The sequence below is a fragment of the Apodemus sylvaticus genome, chromosome 2, assembly GCF_947179515.1.
Source record: "Apodemus sylvaticus chromosome 2, mApoSyl1.1, whole genome shotgun sequence".
Classification (NCBI taxonomy): Eukaryota; Metazoa; Chordata; class Mammalia; order Rodentia; family Muridae; genus Apodemus; species Apodemus sylvaticus.
In genome coordinates this window covers 127,957,943-127,974,336 of record NC_067473.1, presented here as the reverse complement: position 1 = coordinate 127,974,336, position 16,394 = coordinate 127,957,943, and the positions used below count along the sequence as shown (strand labels likewise).

Below are 16,394 nucleotides of genomic sequence, written 5' to 3'. Positions count from 1 at the left end.
TATTCTCCCAGGAATCCATGCTGGTTGCAGCTGAACTTGGTGCCTCTGAGTGTCTTCTAGGCTTGCATTTCCCATGATAGCTGTATTCCTCTACTACTCATTTTCCTACCCATTGCTCCCTGTCTATTGTGAGATCTGTAAATTTAGGCATTTGTCTGTGTTTGCTTATGTTTGAAGGCCAAGATGCAGCTGTGTCTCCGTAGCTATTTCTTGAATACCACTGGAGTTAGATGGGCTGCAATGAATATCCATTCAACTTCATTTCCCATTAGAACATAGCTTGTCTTTGCTATTGATGTTGGGATGACAATAACCTCTGTATTGACAGGATTTGTGAGGATTCCATCAATCACAGGCTAAAATATTAAAAGGTAATTACATCGCAGCTAAACATGCATAGATTTTGTTTGTTTTGTTTTGTCATTATTCCCTAAATCATAATAATAATAAAGCCCATTTCTGGCTTGAGGCATGTCTTAGCAGTTAAGAGCACCCACTTGCTGCTTTTGTAGAAGACTTCGTTTCAGTTCTCAGCACCCAAATGGTGGCTTACAACCTGGTGCAACTCCATTCCCAGGGGATCTAGTGCCTCTTCTGGCCTCCATAGCCACTAGACAGACCTATGTGCAGTGTATGAGCAGTCTGTGCTCAGACATACATGTAGGAAAAAATGTCCTCACACATACAAAAATAATTTCTGTTGCATTTGTGCTGTAGTCATTATACGCAATCTAGAGATAATTTAAAGTAAAAAATCTGCATATATTATATGCAAGTAGTATACCAATCTAGGTAAGTTTTTAGCATGTACAGATTTAGATATGTGTGGGAGTTAATCCTCTAAAGACACCAACTTACAACTCTCCTTTTACACCCAGGTTAGAGAAAATCTGTAGAGTTAACTCTCCCACACCCCACCATTCCCAGTGGGCCACTCCTAATAAACTCCCAATCACCTAAAACCATTGTACTTGCTAAGCAAATTCTGCATCTTGCTTCTGACTCCTTTCAGATGTTCCCATAAGTACCTTCTAAATGAAAAAAAAAATTGAAGTCTCCTATGAGGTTAAAAAATAATCTTACATCTATCAGTGATTAAAATAAACTTTCATTGTATTTCTTGTAGACTAAGAGATAACATTTTAGAAGATTAAATTTGTATTGATTTTTATATATAAATGTAAAACAAGATTGAGTGGAAGCCAAGTGAATTCTGGAAAAAGAATGTGTTTGAGTAGTTCACTTGGTAAAGTCTCTCTCTCTCTCTCTCTCTCTCTCTCTCTCTCTCTCTCTCTCTCTCTCTCTCTCTCTCTCTCTCTGCGTTAGCAAGAGCATTAGCAGGAAGCAAACCTTTAGGGGTGTTTTGCCTTTGTGTGCTGGGAATATGAGTTTGCTCTAGCTAAATTCTCAATGGTAGTGACATTTCATTTATCTCCTGGAAAGATGTAGAAACATAATACAGTTCCCCAAGCCACCGTAATACTTGGGTTGCTTTTTTCCCCCCAGTGATATGCCAATTGGGAATAATCTGGGAGGTATAAAGTATTGTTTCCTTTATTAATCCAAGCCAGCAGGGCCTTGAACTGCATAAAACATTTTATGTCTGCTATGGCTTGTAGACACATGGAAGTTCATTAGGGGAGCCCAGACTGCTTCCCACGATGAGCCTGCCATTCTAGTAGCTGTATCTTTTGCTTGGAATGGTACTGACCTTGTATCACTGGGGGATATGGGGGAAAGATATCCTGTAAAGGCCAAGCTGTGGCCTCTCTGAAGGACGTATTAACTATACAACAAAGCAGTTTCCATTTTCCTTAAAGAGTCTGTACACAGCAGCATGGGAACAGACAGCTTAGAATGTCAGGTCTTGGGTAGTAAGCCACCTATGGTAGGGTAATTTCCCATTTAAATGCAAATTCATAAAGAGTTAGCAGTCAGTTTGGGTTACTAACAAGCTCTGTCTCAGAGATGAAAGCAGGAGAGAAGGACAAGTCCTAACTTAGTCACCAGCCCCAGACAGAAAGGACTGACATCCTTCTCATTCTCTCCCTGTGCTTTCTGGCTTCTCCATGAAGAAGCAGGTGGGAAGACTTTCTGAAGGAAAATAAGCTCTGCTGTTCTCATGTGCTTTGCCTCTCCTTTTCCTAACAGTCTGCCAAACTTTTTTGATTGACATTTCTCTGTTTCCAACCATCAGTGCTATGGTTTCTTACAACAACCCAGTGACTTTGAAGCATCAATACAAGGACATGCCAGGGTATTTTAATAATTTGTCAGTTGAAGAAAACAGCACTGATCTTGAGGAAGTCTGTGGTGTTTAGGCTTGAAGCAAAACCACTTGAAAGGAACATTTTCATGGCGTGTTTTCCTTTCTTGCCCTTTGTGGACATTGGACAATATGTGAAGATGTTTTTGGATAGTCATATTTTGAAACAGAGAGATGCTATAGGCATCTGTGAGTCAACACCAAAGACAGAGATAAGCATCCTACAAGGGATGGAGTAGTTCCCACAGAAAACTATGCCTAGACCTTGATGCTGTTCTGAAGAGTGATGCATTTTCTCAGGAGCCTTTTGTAACCTCCCTATTTGATTCTTCACTTTCACTTTGTTATTTTCTGCCACAGAATTGGGCAGTGAGTTGAGGGACCCACATATGGTTGTCAACTGAGTTCCTTCCCTAGCTTTATCTCTGGTTTTATATTTTTTGAGATTGAAAGTTCTTATCTGGAGTGTCCTCTGTCCTTAGCCTCCCCAGTGGCTGGGAGACAGGCCCACTCTAATGTGCTTGGTTGTTACCTCAGTCTATTCACAGTTTATATTAAGTGTCTAAACATTTCTAGGGTTTCATTGGGAACATAAAGAGGGATGAGCCAAGAAAGGAAGTGTCTCATGCATATTTGTTTAAGCATCGAGAGACTTCAGTCTTTATAATGATCATGCTAGTGTCTTATGAAACTGGCCTTGGTAAGATCAGGAATAAAAATATCACATAAGATATACAGAAATTTATAAAATAATAGGAACAGCAGTGTTTGTTGGTCTCAATCCCCTTCAGTGTCTCACGTGACCTAGTGCTAGCTAGTACCTTCCTCAAATGGCTCCTTAGTGGGCCTTTTCTCTGTCTCTTGGGTACCACTGTGTGTCACTGTCATAATTTCATGACTATAGACTAGTCACCAAGGGACTTGTTAAAACCACAGTTCTAGACCCCACCTTCAGGTTATTTGGCATGTAGTTTAACTCTACAACTGGACTTTGAACACAGACTTTGAAAAATTTTGTTTTGCTCCAAAATTTGTTTTGCTTCACTTCATCTTAGAATGAAATGATAAGAAAAAAGTATTCCAAGCAGATGATACTAGAAAACAAGCAGGAATTGCTACTCTAATACATATAAGCCAGCCTTGAAACTAAAACTTATCAGAAGAGATAAGGGTTGAGACGTCATTCTAATCAAGAGACAACCCAGAAGACATTACAATCCTTAGCATAAACATACAAAACTCTGGCATACCCAATTTAATAGAAAACATACTATTAGACTTTAAGACACAATCTAAGTCCAATTCAATGGTAATAGGTGATTTCATTTTCCTTCTCACTAGGAGACAGGCCATTTGGACAAAAATAAACAGAGATATGCTAGAATTAGGTGATATTATACATTAAATAGACTTAAGAAATATCTATAGGATATTCCACCCAAACACCAATGAATATACATTCTATTCAGCTATCCATGGGAATTTCTCTAATACAGACCTCATTCTGGGTCATGACTACAAAGAACTGAAATAAATAATTCCATGTATGCTATATGACTATAGTTTAGAAAAGCTTAAAATCACAAAATAATCCATAGAAACTATATAAACTCATAGATATTAACACATTACTGAATGATGAATGGGTCAAAAATAAAGACATAAATAAAAAATCTGAAAATTAAATGAAAATGACAACATAATACAACAAAGCCTGTGGGAAACATTAACAGTAGTCCCAAGAATCAAATAGGTCTACATTTTAAGTATGTGCATTAAAAAGTTAGAAACTACATAAATAAATGAGTTAAAGGTGCAGTTCAAGAGTATCGAAAAGCAAAAACAAACCAAGTCTAGTACCTGGCAAGAAATAACAAAATTGAGAACAGAAATCAATTAAATAGAAAAAAAGAAAACTATATAATTAATCAATAAATCTAAGAGCTGGTTCTTTGAAAAGGTAAACACAATCAAAAGATCTTTAACATACGTGCACACATACACACACACTATATATATATATATATATATATATATATATATATATATATACAGGGAAACAAGACAAACACCTAGAATAAATAGTATAATATAATACTTTAAAGACGTCTACTATGTTAAATTAGAAAACATAAACATAACCAGAAAAAAGTCAATGAAATAATTCCTAATGATACTCAGCTATACTTGTACACCAGAGCATAGCATAACCATCATTAGAGATGATTGATCCAGCAAACGATGGAGGCAGAAACAGATATCCACAGTCAAACATTAGGGAGAGCATGGGGAATACTGCAGAAGAGGGGAAGGAAGGACTGTAGAAGCCAGAGGGATCAAGAACACCACAAGAATACCCATAGAATCAACTAACCATGGCTCATATGGGCTCACAGAGACTGAACTTATAATCAGGGGGACTATATGAGTTTGAGCTAGGTCCTCTGCATACATAATATGGTTGTGTAGCTTACTGTCTCTGACTCTTTTGCTTATTTTTTGATAGGTATTGATCATAAATTATAATATTGGTATAAATCATTTATGAAGATCAGGTAGAATTCTTTTGTGGGTCCATCTGGGCCTGGACTTTTTTGGAGATGGGGGATGGGTTGCCTCATCCAGCCTTAATATGAAAGGATATGTCTAGTCTTATTACAACGTGGTATGCCATGCTTGGTTGATATCCCTGGGATGCCTGCCTTTTTCTATGGGGAAATGAAAGCGGAATGGACCTGGGGAGAGAGAAGTTGTCGGGGAATGGCTGGGTGGAGAGGAGAAAGGGGAAACTGTGGTTGGGATATAATACATGAGAGAAGAATTTATAAAAATGTGCACACAAAAAATTAAACATAAAAGAATGGATGAGGGCATAGCGCACCATACCCAAGTGGTGCAGGGAGGCAGTTTAACCACCCAGGACTGAGGAGGGGCCTGCCTGCACAGGTAGAACCACCTCTAACTAAATGGAGAGAAACTTGAAGCAATTCCACTAAAATCGGGGACCAGACAAGGCTGCCCACTCTCTCCCTATCTATTCAATATAGTACTTGAAGTTCTAGCTAGATCAATTAGACAACAAAAGACCTCAAGCAATACCACAGAGCAATAGTGTTAAAAACTGCATGGTATTGGTACAGTGACAGGCAAATAGATCAATGGAATAGAATTGAAGACCGAGAAATGAACCCAAACATCTATGGTCACTTGATCTTTAACAAAGGAGCTAAAATCATCCAGTGGAAAAAAGATAGACTTTTCAAGAAATGGTGCTGGCTCAACTAACTGGTGGCTAGCATGAAGAAGAAAGCAAATGATCCATTGTTATCTGTTTGTATTAAGCTCAAGTCCAAGTGGGTCAAGTACCTCCACGTAAAACCAGACACACTGAAACTAAGAGAAAAGAAACTGGGAAAGAGCCTTGAACACATGGGTACAGGGGAAAATTTCCTGAACAGAACACCAATACCTTATGCTCTAAGATCAAGAATTGACAAATGGGACCTCATAAAATTACAAAGTTTCTGTAAGGCAAAGGACACTGTCAATAGGACAAAACGGCAACCAACAAATTGAGAAAAGATTTTTACCAACTCTCCATCTGACTGAGGGCTAATGACTAATATATACAAAGAACCCAAGAAGTTAGACTCCAGAGAACCAAATAACCCTATTTAAAAATGGGATACAGATCTAAACAAAGAATTTTCACCTGAGGAATGGTTGAGAAGCACCTAAAAAAAAATGTTCAACATTCTTAGTCATCAGGGAAATGCAAATCAAAGCAACCCTGAAATTTCACCTCACACCAGCCAGAATGGCTAAGATCAAATATTCAGGAGAGAGCAGGTGCTGGCAAGGATGTGGAGAAAGAGGAACACTCCTCCACTGCTGGTGGGATTGCAAGCTGGTAAACCACTCTGGAAATCAGTTTGGCAGGTCCTCAGAAAACTGGGCATAATACTACTGGAAGACCCTGTTATACTACTCCTGGGCATATACCCAGAGGATTCTCCAGCATGTAATAAGGACACATGCTCCATGTTCATAGCAGCCTTATTTATAATAGCCAGAAGCTAGAAAGAACACAGATGTCCCTCAATGGAGGAATGGATACAGAATATGTGGTATATTTACACAATGGAATACTACTCAGCTATTAAAAACAATGAATTCATGAAATTCTTAGACAAATAGATAGAACTGGAAAATATCATCCTGAGTGAGGTAACCAAATCATGAAAAAACACACATGGTATGCATTCACTGATAAGTGGATATTAGCCCAGAAGCTTGGAATACCCAAGACACATTTCACATATCAAATGATGCCCAAGAAGGAGGAAGAACAAAATATGGATACTTTGGTCCTTCATAGAAGGGGAAACAAAATACCCACAGGATGAGATACAGAGACAAAGGTTGGAGCAGAGTCCGAGTGAAAGACCATCCAGAGACTACCCTACCTAGGAATCCATCCATATACAGTTACAAAACCCAGACACTATTATTGATGCCCACAAATGCTTGCTGACTGGAGCTTGATATAGCTGTCACCTGGGAGGCTCTGGTAGTGCATGAGAAATACAGAGGGGGGCACTATCAGCCAGCCATTGAACTTAGTACAGGGTCCCCAATGGAGGAGCTAGAGAAAAGACCCAAGGAGCTGAAGGGGTTTGCAGCACCATAGGAGGAACAACATTATGAGCTACCCAGTACTCCCAGAGCTCCCAGGAACAAAACCATCAACCAAAGAATACAAGTGGAATTACCCATGACTCTAGACGCATAGTCAGCCGAGGATGGCCTTGTTGGATGTCAAAGGGAGAAGAGGCCCATAGTCCTTGGTAGGTTTGATGCTGAGGTGTAGGTCAATACCAGGACTGGGAAGCAGGAGAGGGTTGATAGGGGAACAGGGAGAGGGGAAATGGCTTATGGAATTTTGGGGGGAGAGGGAGGAACCAGGAAAGGAAAAAACATTTGAAATGTAAATAAAAATATATCTAATAAAAAAAGAATGGATGAATGTTTAGCTTTATTCAAATCACCAAAGTTAAACCAGAAAGAAACCAACACCCTAATCAGACCATAAAAAGCAAGGAAATTTAAACAGCCTTTTGAGAAAAAAAAACATACAAACAAAACAAAACTGCCCAGGTATAGATGGACCCATAAAATAATTCTACCAGACCTTCATAGAAGATTTATATTCATTCTTATTTATTAAAAAATAGAAGTACAAGGAATACTTTTAGACTGTTTATATGAAACCAGTATTACTGTAATAAGAAACCAAGTAAAAGCATCAGTAAGCCAAAACTAGTGGCCAATATATCCGATGAATGTAGATTTAAAGAAATTCTCTATAAAAATACTTGCAAATTAAATATAGATATTTATCAAAAGATTATTCTCTAGGATCAAGTTAGCTTTATAGGAGATGCAGGCATGGTTTGGCATATGTAAATCAATAAATGTAATAAATCATATAAATGGACTTAATAGTCACATAATCGTATCAATAGATGCAGAAAAGGCCAGTGATAAAATCCAACATGTCCTGGAGGAAGTAGGACTGAAGGGAACATGCAGAGTAATAAATGCTAAAGAAAATATGACAAATCCACAGCTAAATCATTTTAAAGGGAGAAAATCAAGAAACAATCCTGTTAAAATTAGGAATGAGACACAGCTGCCACTGTCTCCACCCTTATTGCTAATATAACACCTGAAACACTCGCTACAGCAATAAGTGAAGAGAAGAAAATTAAAGGGATGCAAATAGTAAACTTGAAAGTCAAATTATCCTGATCTGCAGATGATGGTATTCATTGTACATATGAGAGTCCAAATTTTCCACAGTAAACTTTTAAACATATCAACAATTTCAGCAAATTGAAAGGGTACATAATCAACTTACAAAAATCAGTAGTCTTTTCTCTACATTGACAAATGCTTTAAGAAAAAAAAATCATGGGCACCTTCCCACTAATAATAGCTTCAAACATGTGTAGGAATAAACCTAATCAAGGAGGTTAGACCTGTACAATGAAAGCTTTTAAATATTTCCAGATAAAGAGTAAGCAAGACTGTAAGACAAAACGACCTCCAATGCTCATAGCCTGTTAGGATTAATATTGTGATAATGGAGACCTTACCAAAACATCTTATACATCCAATTCAATTTCAATAATAACCTGCAGGATATTCTTAACAGAAATAGAAAAAAAATCTCAGTATTCACATGGAAACACAAAAGACCCCAGACAGCTAATCAATCCTGAGCAAAAGGGGCAATGCTGGAGGGCTTGCCATACCACATTTCGAGCTATCTGACAGAGCTATGCTGTTGAAAACAAGATGGTATAACACAAAAACAGACATTATATCAATGGAACAAAATAGAATGCTAAAACCACAGGAGTCCACAAAATTATAGCCAAAGAAACCTGACCAAAATATGATACTGGGGCAATTCGATGTCCACAAGAATAAAGCTGGACTGATAGCAATCATCATGCACAAAAATCTATTTCAAATGGGTGAAAGTTTAATATGAAATGCTGAAATCAGAAGAAAACATAGGCAGTGCTCCACCAGATATAAGAACTTATTGAACAGGACTCCATTTGTTTGGAAATTAAGACCAACAATTGACAAATGGGATCCCATAAAATGACATTGCTTCTCTACAGCAGAGGAAATAATTGGGTAAATATGAAATCCACAGAATGAGCACATTTGCTAGCTATATATCTGATATGAGCATTAATATCCAGAATTTTCAAAGAACTCAGAAAACAAAGAATCAAAAAGCAAATGACCCAATTAACAACATGGGCTACAGATCTGAATAGAGTTCTCAAGAGAAGAAACAAAAATGGCTAAGGAATACCCAGGCTTTCAAAATACTCCCCAGTCAGAGAAATGCAAATTCAATCTTCTCTCAGAGCTTGTCTCCCCCTTCCCCCCAGCCATGATGGCTAAGATTAAGGAAACATTTGGGAACAAATACTGGCAAAGTTGTAGGGAAGGGAGGATGGATGTTCATTCATTGTTGGATTTGGAAAATGATCTAACTACTCTGGAAATCAGTGTAGAAATACTTAAAAAGTTGAAACTAAATCTACCTATGACTTAGCTACACCAATTTTTGATAAATATTAAAAGGACTCAATATGCTACTCCTAAGATTTCTTGTTCATCCATGTTCATTCCTGCTATATGAACATGTACAGCAGCTAGGGAATGAAATCAACATAAATGGCCTTCAGCTGCTGGGCAATAAAATGTGGTGTATGTACACACTGGAATTCTATTCAGCTGGTAGGAAAAATTTTAAAGTTTGAAGGTAAGATGGAACTGGAACCTATACTGAATGAGGTAACTAGATCCAGTTAGGTTTGAGTATATAACCTGACATTTCTGAAGAAGCCAGGGAAGTAGGGAGGAGCCAAGGGGAAGAGTGGGAGATGGAGCTCTAGAGAGCAGAGCAGGAGGAAACAAGTGCTATGAAGGGGGCGATGGGAACATCGGGGTGGGCAGGACTTTAACAGGAAAAGGGGGGGTGATATAGGAGGCGAGAGAAGAAGCAGAGAAATGTTTGATAAGGCCATAAGGCAACATATTGTTTAGTACTTAAAATTGTGTGTGTGTGTGTGTTTTAAATGGAGTTAGGGCAGATGAGGTAATGATATTGTGCACAAGAGTCCTCTACTATCTAACAAAAATACAGTCTCAGGAACGGGAAACTTCCCATTGAGTTGTTGGTCAGAGCAGTACATGTGTTTTCTAATACCACATTTACTAGAGGTATTGCCATTACTTTTGGTTGCTGTCCAGAAGTTGACTGTAAGACCCTGTTGCCACTCACTTCAGATAGAGGACTTTTAGGAGTCGAGCTGGAACTGACATTGAAGCCACCTCTCAGAGGACTAGCTCTATAGTATCCAAAGTTGCTGCAAGCTGGCAAGGGAGTGGATCAGTCTGTAGTTGTCTAGCCTAGCTGTAAAGCCTATGTATGCTGACAATGATCAGCCCAGCAAAATATCTGCATGGTGTGATATTGACACCTTTATCTTGTGGATAACCCTCAGCTGTCTAATTGGACTCAATAGGAAGAAACTCATGCCTGGTACTATAACCTAACCAACTACCTATAGGTGGAGAGATTATAGACCTGGCATGAGAATCTACTACTTCCATTTTCCTAAGCTAATATAAATTATAACTATATTAAAATCAAATATCTTTATACCCACAGATAAGTATAGCTCTCATCTCCCATCAATGCACACTGATCAGTAAAAATATTCAAATTGGGGAAACTTCAAAGATAATGGGATATGGGTTGCCCATTCCATATTTTTATATCATCAACACAATCCCTATATCTAATGCTCAGAGAAAATCATAGAAGAGGGGCCATAAATGTGGTAAGAACCAGAGGCCCAGAATGTCTTTTGTTAGATAATGTCCCATCATCCCAGGAATAATACATTCATGAAATCTCAATGATAAAAAGAATAGGATAATGACAGTCCTCGTTGATATTTCAATGTGGACAGGGGGAACTGCACATGAGCTGACTTCCAGAAGAAGAGCTACAGGTGGTCAATGGCTGCTGATAGAGGGAAAACTAATTCTTTGAGATGATCTTCCATATGTAATGTCCAATCCCAATTGGTCAGCTCTGAATATGTACTTAAAAGCAATGGTAAATGGATTCAAGTTGTGTGTGTGTGTGTGTGTGTGCTAGAGAATATTTGTACATATTTATATACATGTAAAAATAGTAAAGAGACCGTGAATTGGGGGAATGGGAGGAGTATGGGGGGGATAATGTAGACATAGTGTTCATGTAGAAAGTTTTCAAACAAGTTACAGAGCAATAGAAAAACCAAATCATTTTCCTTGACCTGCAGTTGTGGCTCTATAGTAAGAACACTTGTTGCTCTTTCAGAGGATCTGCTCTGGTTCCCAGCACCCACACCTAGTGGCTCACAATCACCTGTAATTCTATGTTCAGAAAATCTAGTGCCCTCTACTGGCCTCTAGGTACCATAGACATTCACACAGTGTGCATATATACGTGAGGGCAAAACACTCATATACATAAAATAAAAAGATGTAGCATTTTCTCTGAGTTTATTATGATGGAAAGGTGGAAGGAATGAACCTGCACTTTCAACTCTTGTCATCGTTCATGACATATGTCCTCTTGCTGCTACTAAGGTGAACTCAATGTCTGGCTTCTTCTCTGTCAGGATGTTATAATCAGGTTCCCACTTGGAAGCTGCTGTGAAGCTCGGGAGTGTCAGCATTGTGCTCGGTCACCATGTAGGAAACATGTCCCCAATCTGTTGTTCCTTCCACCTGTTGTATGCTACTTGCTTTTGTCATCTTGACACAAACTAGAGTCATTTGGAAGAGGGACCCTGAACTGAGAAAATGCCCCACCACGTTTTTCTGTAGACAAGTCTGTAAAGCATTTTCTTGATTAATGATGTGGGTGGCACCACCTCTGGGCTGGTCCTGGGTGCTATAAGAAAGCAGGCTGAACATGCCACAAGGAACAAGCCAGTAAGTAACACTCCTGAAAGACTTCTGTTTCAGCTCCTGCCATGCTTAAGTTTCTTGCCTTGGATTCCCTCAGTGATGGATGGTTACCTGGATGTTTAAGATAAAAGAAAACCTTTTCTACCTAAGTCCTTTTGGCCATGGTGCTTTATCACAGTAATAGAAACCCTAAGACAGCTTCTAAGAGGATACCTGAAGACTGAGGGAGATGTCTCTCTCACCCTGAAGTTATGTGTTTCTTGATGTCTACCATCAAGGCTTTAGATTCTCAAGGTAGAGTTGTTGAGATGTGGAAATGAAGCTACTATTAGCATGATAGTAACTTTACATCTAATTGAAATTCAGATTAGTAATAAAAATTCTGTATATAGTAAGAATAATAATGATAAAAGAAGAAAATAAATCAGAAAACACCTGACCCAGTTGAGCCACTTCAAAGTAAGAAACATTTGAAAATTATATTTTAGGTTTAGGATGATATTTGCCTGCACATGCTTTTAGCTTGCAAGGAGAAGGTAGAAGACATCCAGAAGTACCCAATATAATAGCCTACAAACTACAACCCAAATCCACCTTTTTGATTTCTGAATGTGGTGATGAACAGCTTTAATTCTATCATTTCCCAAGTGCAGTGTGATGGGCATTGAAAATATAGTTCACCTATTTTCTTCACAACTAAAGAAGACTTTGACTTTACCTCCAATCACGACTGAATGCATTATCCATTTGCTCATGTGAAGGACCTTGGGATTGCTTGATTTTTCATATCACATCCTTATCCTTTTTCTTAAATTCAAGTACTTCCCCTTTCATTGCCTCGATCAAAGTGTGCCCTGTAAGTTAATGGTCTGGCCGTGCTCTTCTGATCTTGTCAAAGAAAGGCCAGGTGCTTGCAGTGGCCTGGCGCCTTCATGCATTTCCTTCTTTGTGCAAAATCTTTCTTCAGAAGGACCCCCCCACTGTCCTCAAGTGCCATCTTAGTCTTGCCTTTGCTGACAGTCTTATGTATTGTATCAGTCCCCGTGCGTCTTCGCTCAAGCACCCCACTTCCATTTCCCCATTGCACACATCACCCTTCATGCGTGCTCATGTGATTGTCATGCTTCCCCCCCCCCAGGTTACTCCCTTTCCAGCCAATGAACTGTGACTTTTCAAACCCAATTCTTTGCTTACTTTTATATTACCTGTGAATTAAGAGCAGGATGCAATTGGTTAGGTGTGGTGGCACATGCATTTAATCTCAGGATTCAATAGGCAGAAACTGGAGGATCTCTTTGATTTTTAAGGCCAACCTGGTCTACATAAGGAGTTTGAAGCCAGCCAGGGTCACACAAAGTTTAAAGAAACTCTGTCTTTAAAAAAAAAGAAAAGAAAAAAAGTAAAAGAAAAGAAAACTTGAACAAGCCTTGTGTTCTTAAGTAGTTGAAAAAAGTCACAAAATATTATTTCATAACACTTTGGAATTATGTAAAATCTCTATTCCATACTCACCAGTACTTTGTTGGACAATTCTAACTGATCAATGCCTGTGAGTCTACCTGAAGTCTATGTCTGTAACTGTGTGTGACATTTGAATATAGCCAATGCCCTGCACACAAAGCTCAGAATCTGTCCTATACTTAATTCTTTGCAAAGAAAGCCTTCCAGTCCTTGCTTTAGAGTAAAAGGTCTGTTAGGTCCAGGCATAATGACTGTGTTATCAAATTATACAACTTATTCTGAAAATATTTGCACTGTATAAATATGTTAATGCACTATGCTACTCCCCCCCTGAGCTGATGTATTGACTATGTCACTTGCAAACTTTTCTCAGGTCTTAAATAATGAATCTATGTGCTTAAAAGTGAGAAACACAATAACTTTCCTAATGATTATATGCTTCCATTTAACTGATCATTTCTGTTGAATAATTTTTGCTTTTAAAAACAAGCTACCTGCATTTAAAAATGTGACAAAGGTTAAATTTTGATCTTGACATGCAGTGATTTTAATCAGCATTCATTTGAAAAACTGTTCAATGCCATTAACAAAGCATGCTTATTTAGCATGCATGAGTTCATGGGCAGTGGGTGTACCTAATCTCATGACATTTTTATAACCTCAGAAAATAAAAAGCAGGGATGCAGTATTCCCCATCATAGAAGCCTTTGTATGTGTTTTCTTTGCCTACTGAAAGTGAGGCATGGAAAGCCGATTTGGGTATGAAGAGTTGACTTTGTGAGGTTGGTTATAGACACAATTTCCAACAGATAAACCAGATACAAATAATCTGGACAGGTGAGGTCCCTCTGGTTTTCCTTGGTTGCATAAGGTCAAATGCTCATTTAGTTTCGTTTGTTTTAGGTGACCCGGTAGCAGACACAGAAGCGTTTTGGCCCTGAGGGGCCTGTGGATGCAGAGCTGTGCTGTATGGATTACCATACTAGTGAGAACCTACCTTGGAGCTCACTCAGAAGTTCGTAGCTGCAATATGTGCATTGTGGAACGTGGCATTTACGTGACTGTCCCTGTTTCTCTGCTTTGTGATCTCTTCACACGGAACTACAGCATAGGTGGCCACTCAACTGACGTGTTACCTGGATCTCAAAAGGAATTTCTTGTCCCACAAGAAATGCTGGAGGGGACATTGGAGGAGCCAACGAGGAGCAGCGCTGGGAGAACATGCATCTTCTCGTTCCCCTTTCTCCACGGAACATGGACAGGAAGTACAAAGTGACCCAGGCCGTTCCTCTTTTAAATGTGTCCTTTAGCCATTATATAGAAGGCGTGAAAGGAGTCTAAAGGACAGAAGATTTGGCTCACATACGTTGTGTTCTAGATCAAAGAACCAGAATTATCTGGAGCAGGAAATTAATTTTATGCACTTTGGAGACATGAAGGACTCATGAAGGACTCATTGGGTTACTATGTGCACATTTGTATTTTTTACTTTTGATAATTTCATATGTTTATCTTCTTAGTTCCATTCCTACATTAGCAGAGATGTAGCAGAAGCTATTAAACCCTGGTACACTGGTGGCTGAGTTCTAAGGAAAGCATAATAGCACCAGAGTTTTATAACCAAAACTTTATCATGACATATTCACAAAGGAACATAAACCTGTTGGGATTTTTATGGCTTGGGGTAACGAGATAGGAAAATCATTTAAGACATAGGACAGTCTCCGTTTAGAGGAAGGATGACTTCTTAGATCCACTTTATGCCAATTTTATGGGAATATTTTGTTATCTCCTAGAAGGAGTCTTTAAATGTTAACTATTCACATTACAGTTGATGCGAGCCTAACAGGGTCCATTCTGTATCTATTTGTCAGCTTTCTTCCTTAAATGTTAAGTAAAACGTTAGTCATCTGTCCGGTTTCAGTGATTTCATGGATACTGCCATGCAGAAACATAAGAAACAAAGAGACACTGGCACAGGTTTAACGGAGATATTGTCCATGTACGCACATCTGTAACGTGGGACTGATTGTATGTATTAAGAAATGTTGACAATATACTTGCTGTGCCAACAGTCTGCCCTTTTGCAATTACAAGGAAATATCAGTTCCATTATGTTATTTACAGTGCTATCAATTATTTGATTTTATTCTTGCAGAAGTGGAAATGGGTGCTACCTGTTTATTAGTTTAACTTTGGCTTGAATTTGACTGACTGGGTGCCTACCAGAATAGTTATTCTCATATGACTAAGTGAAATATAACTCTGTTGATGGCATATAAGATCTTGTGATTATTTATTTGGTACCTTAAGATTTTGTGTTCATGACATGAGCTTGCAAATGTTCCTTTAAACATAACTATGAAATTGGGTTACTTTAAATTTAACTTGGCGATATGACTAATGTAGGTCGCTACTTTATTTCATCTCCAGTGTTTGAAGCTTAGAAAAGGAGTGTGGAGAACCCAGCATATCACTAAGGCTTGGATAGATTCTCTATGTCCTGTGTGTCCTCTGCTGTCACAAGCATAAGACCTTCCATTGTTAAAGAGTTTTAGAAAGGTAAGGAGACTTTGCAGTACATGGAGCACCGTGTTAGTTGTTAACTCTCACATTTGATCTTGTACCAGAAAGTAGAATAAGCGATAAAGACACTACTTTACCTTAGGGAACATTTTTTTAGGGACTAAGCTATTTCCAGGGAATAAATGCTCCATTAGGGAAAATGGAAGGCCTGGAAAGTGCTATTCCATCCATTATAGCTTCAGTGTGCTTTTTATGTAGTTCCAAAGTGAAGTCCTGAACTGGAACTTTGAGGCACATCCTAATGTTATCATTCACCTTTCTATAGAAAAGGTGGTAGGAGACATTTCTGTGTTTCCACAGAATTTAGAATCAGGTTTCCAAGGGAGTGATGCAGCTTTCAATCAAATACCCTTCAAGTAGACCTTAAGATTTTTTTGTTTTTTTTTGTTCTGGTTTTTGTTTTAGAATCTTAAAACACACAGCTACCCATCCAGCGATGTACATGAAGCCCCAGTTTAACAAAACCAGTGACCAGTGTGATTTTACAGCTTTCTCTCCTGTCCAGACATGATGTTCCACATGA

At 38.6% G+C, this 16,394-nt stretch overlaps 1 protein-coding gene across 1 annotated transcript in view; it reads left to right on the top strand.

The window, feature by feature from the left end:
- The window catches only part of Tafa4 (TAFA chemokine like family member 4), a 160,529-nt gene extending 145,903 nt beyond the window's left edge, over positions 1 to 14,626 (top strand). The window contains exon 4 of the mRNA XM_052172887.1: positions 14,436 to 14,626. Within this exon, the coding sequence (XP_052028847.1) occupies positions 14,436 to 14,626 (191 nt within the window). The remainder of the gene's footprint in view (positions 1 to 14,435) is intronic.
- The last annotated feature ends 1,768 nt before the right edge of the window (positions 14,627 to 16,394 follow it).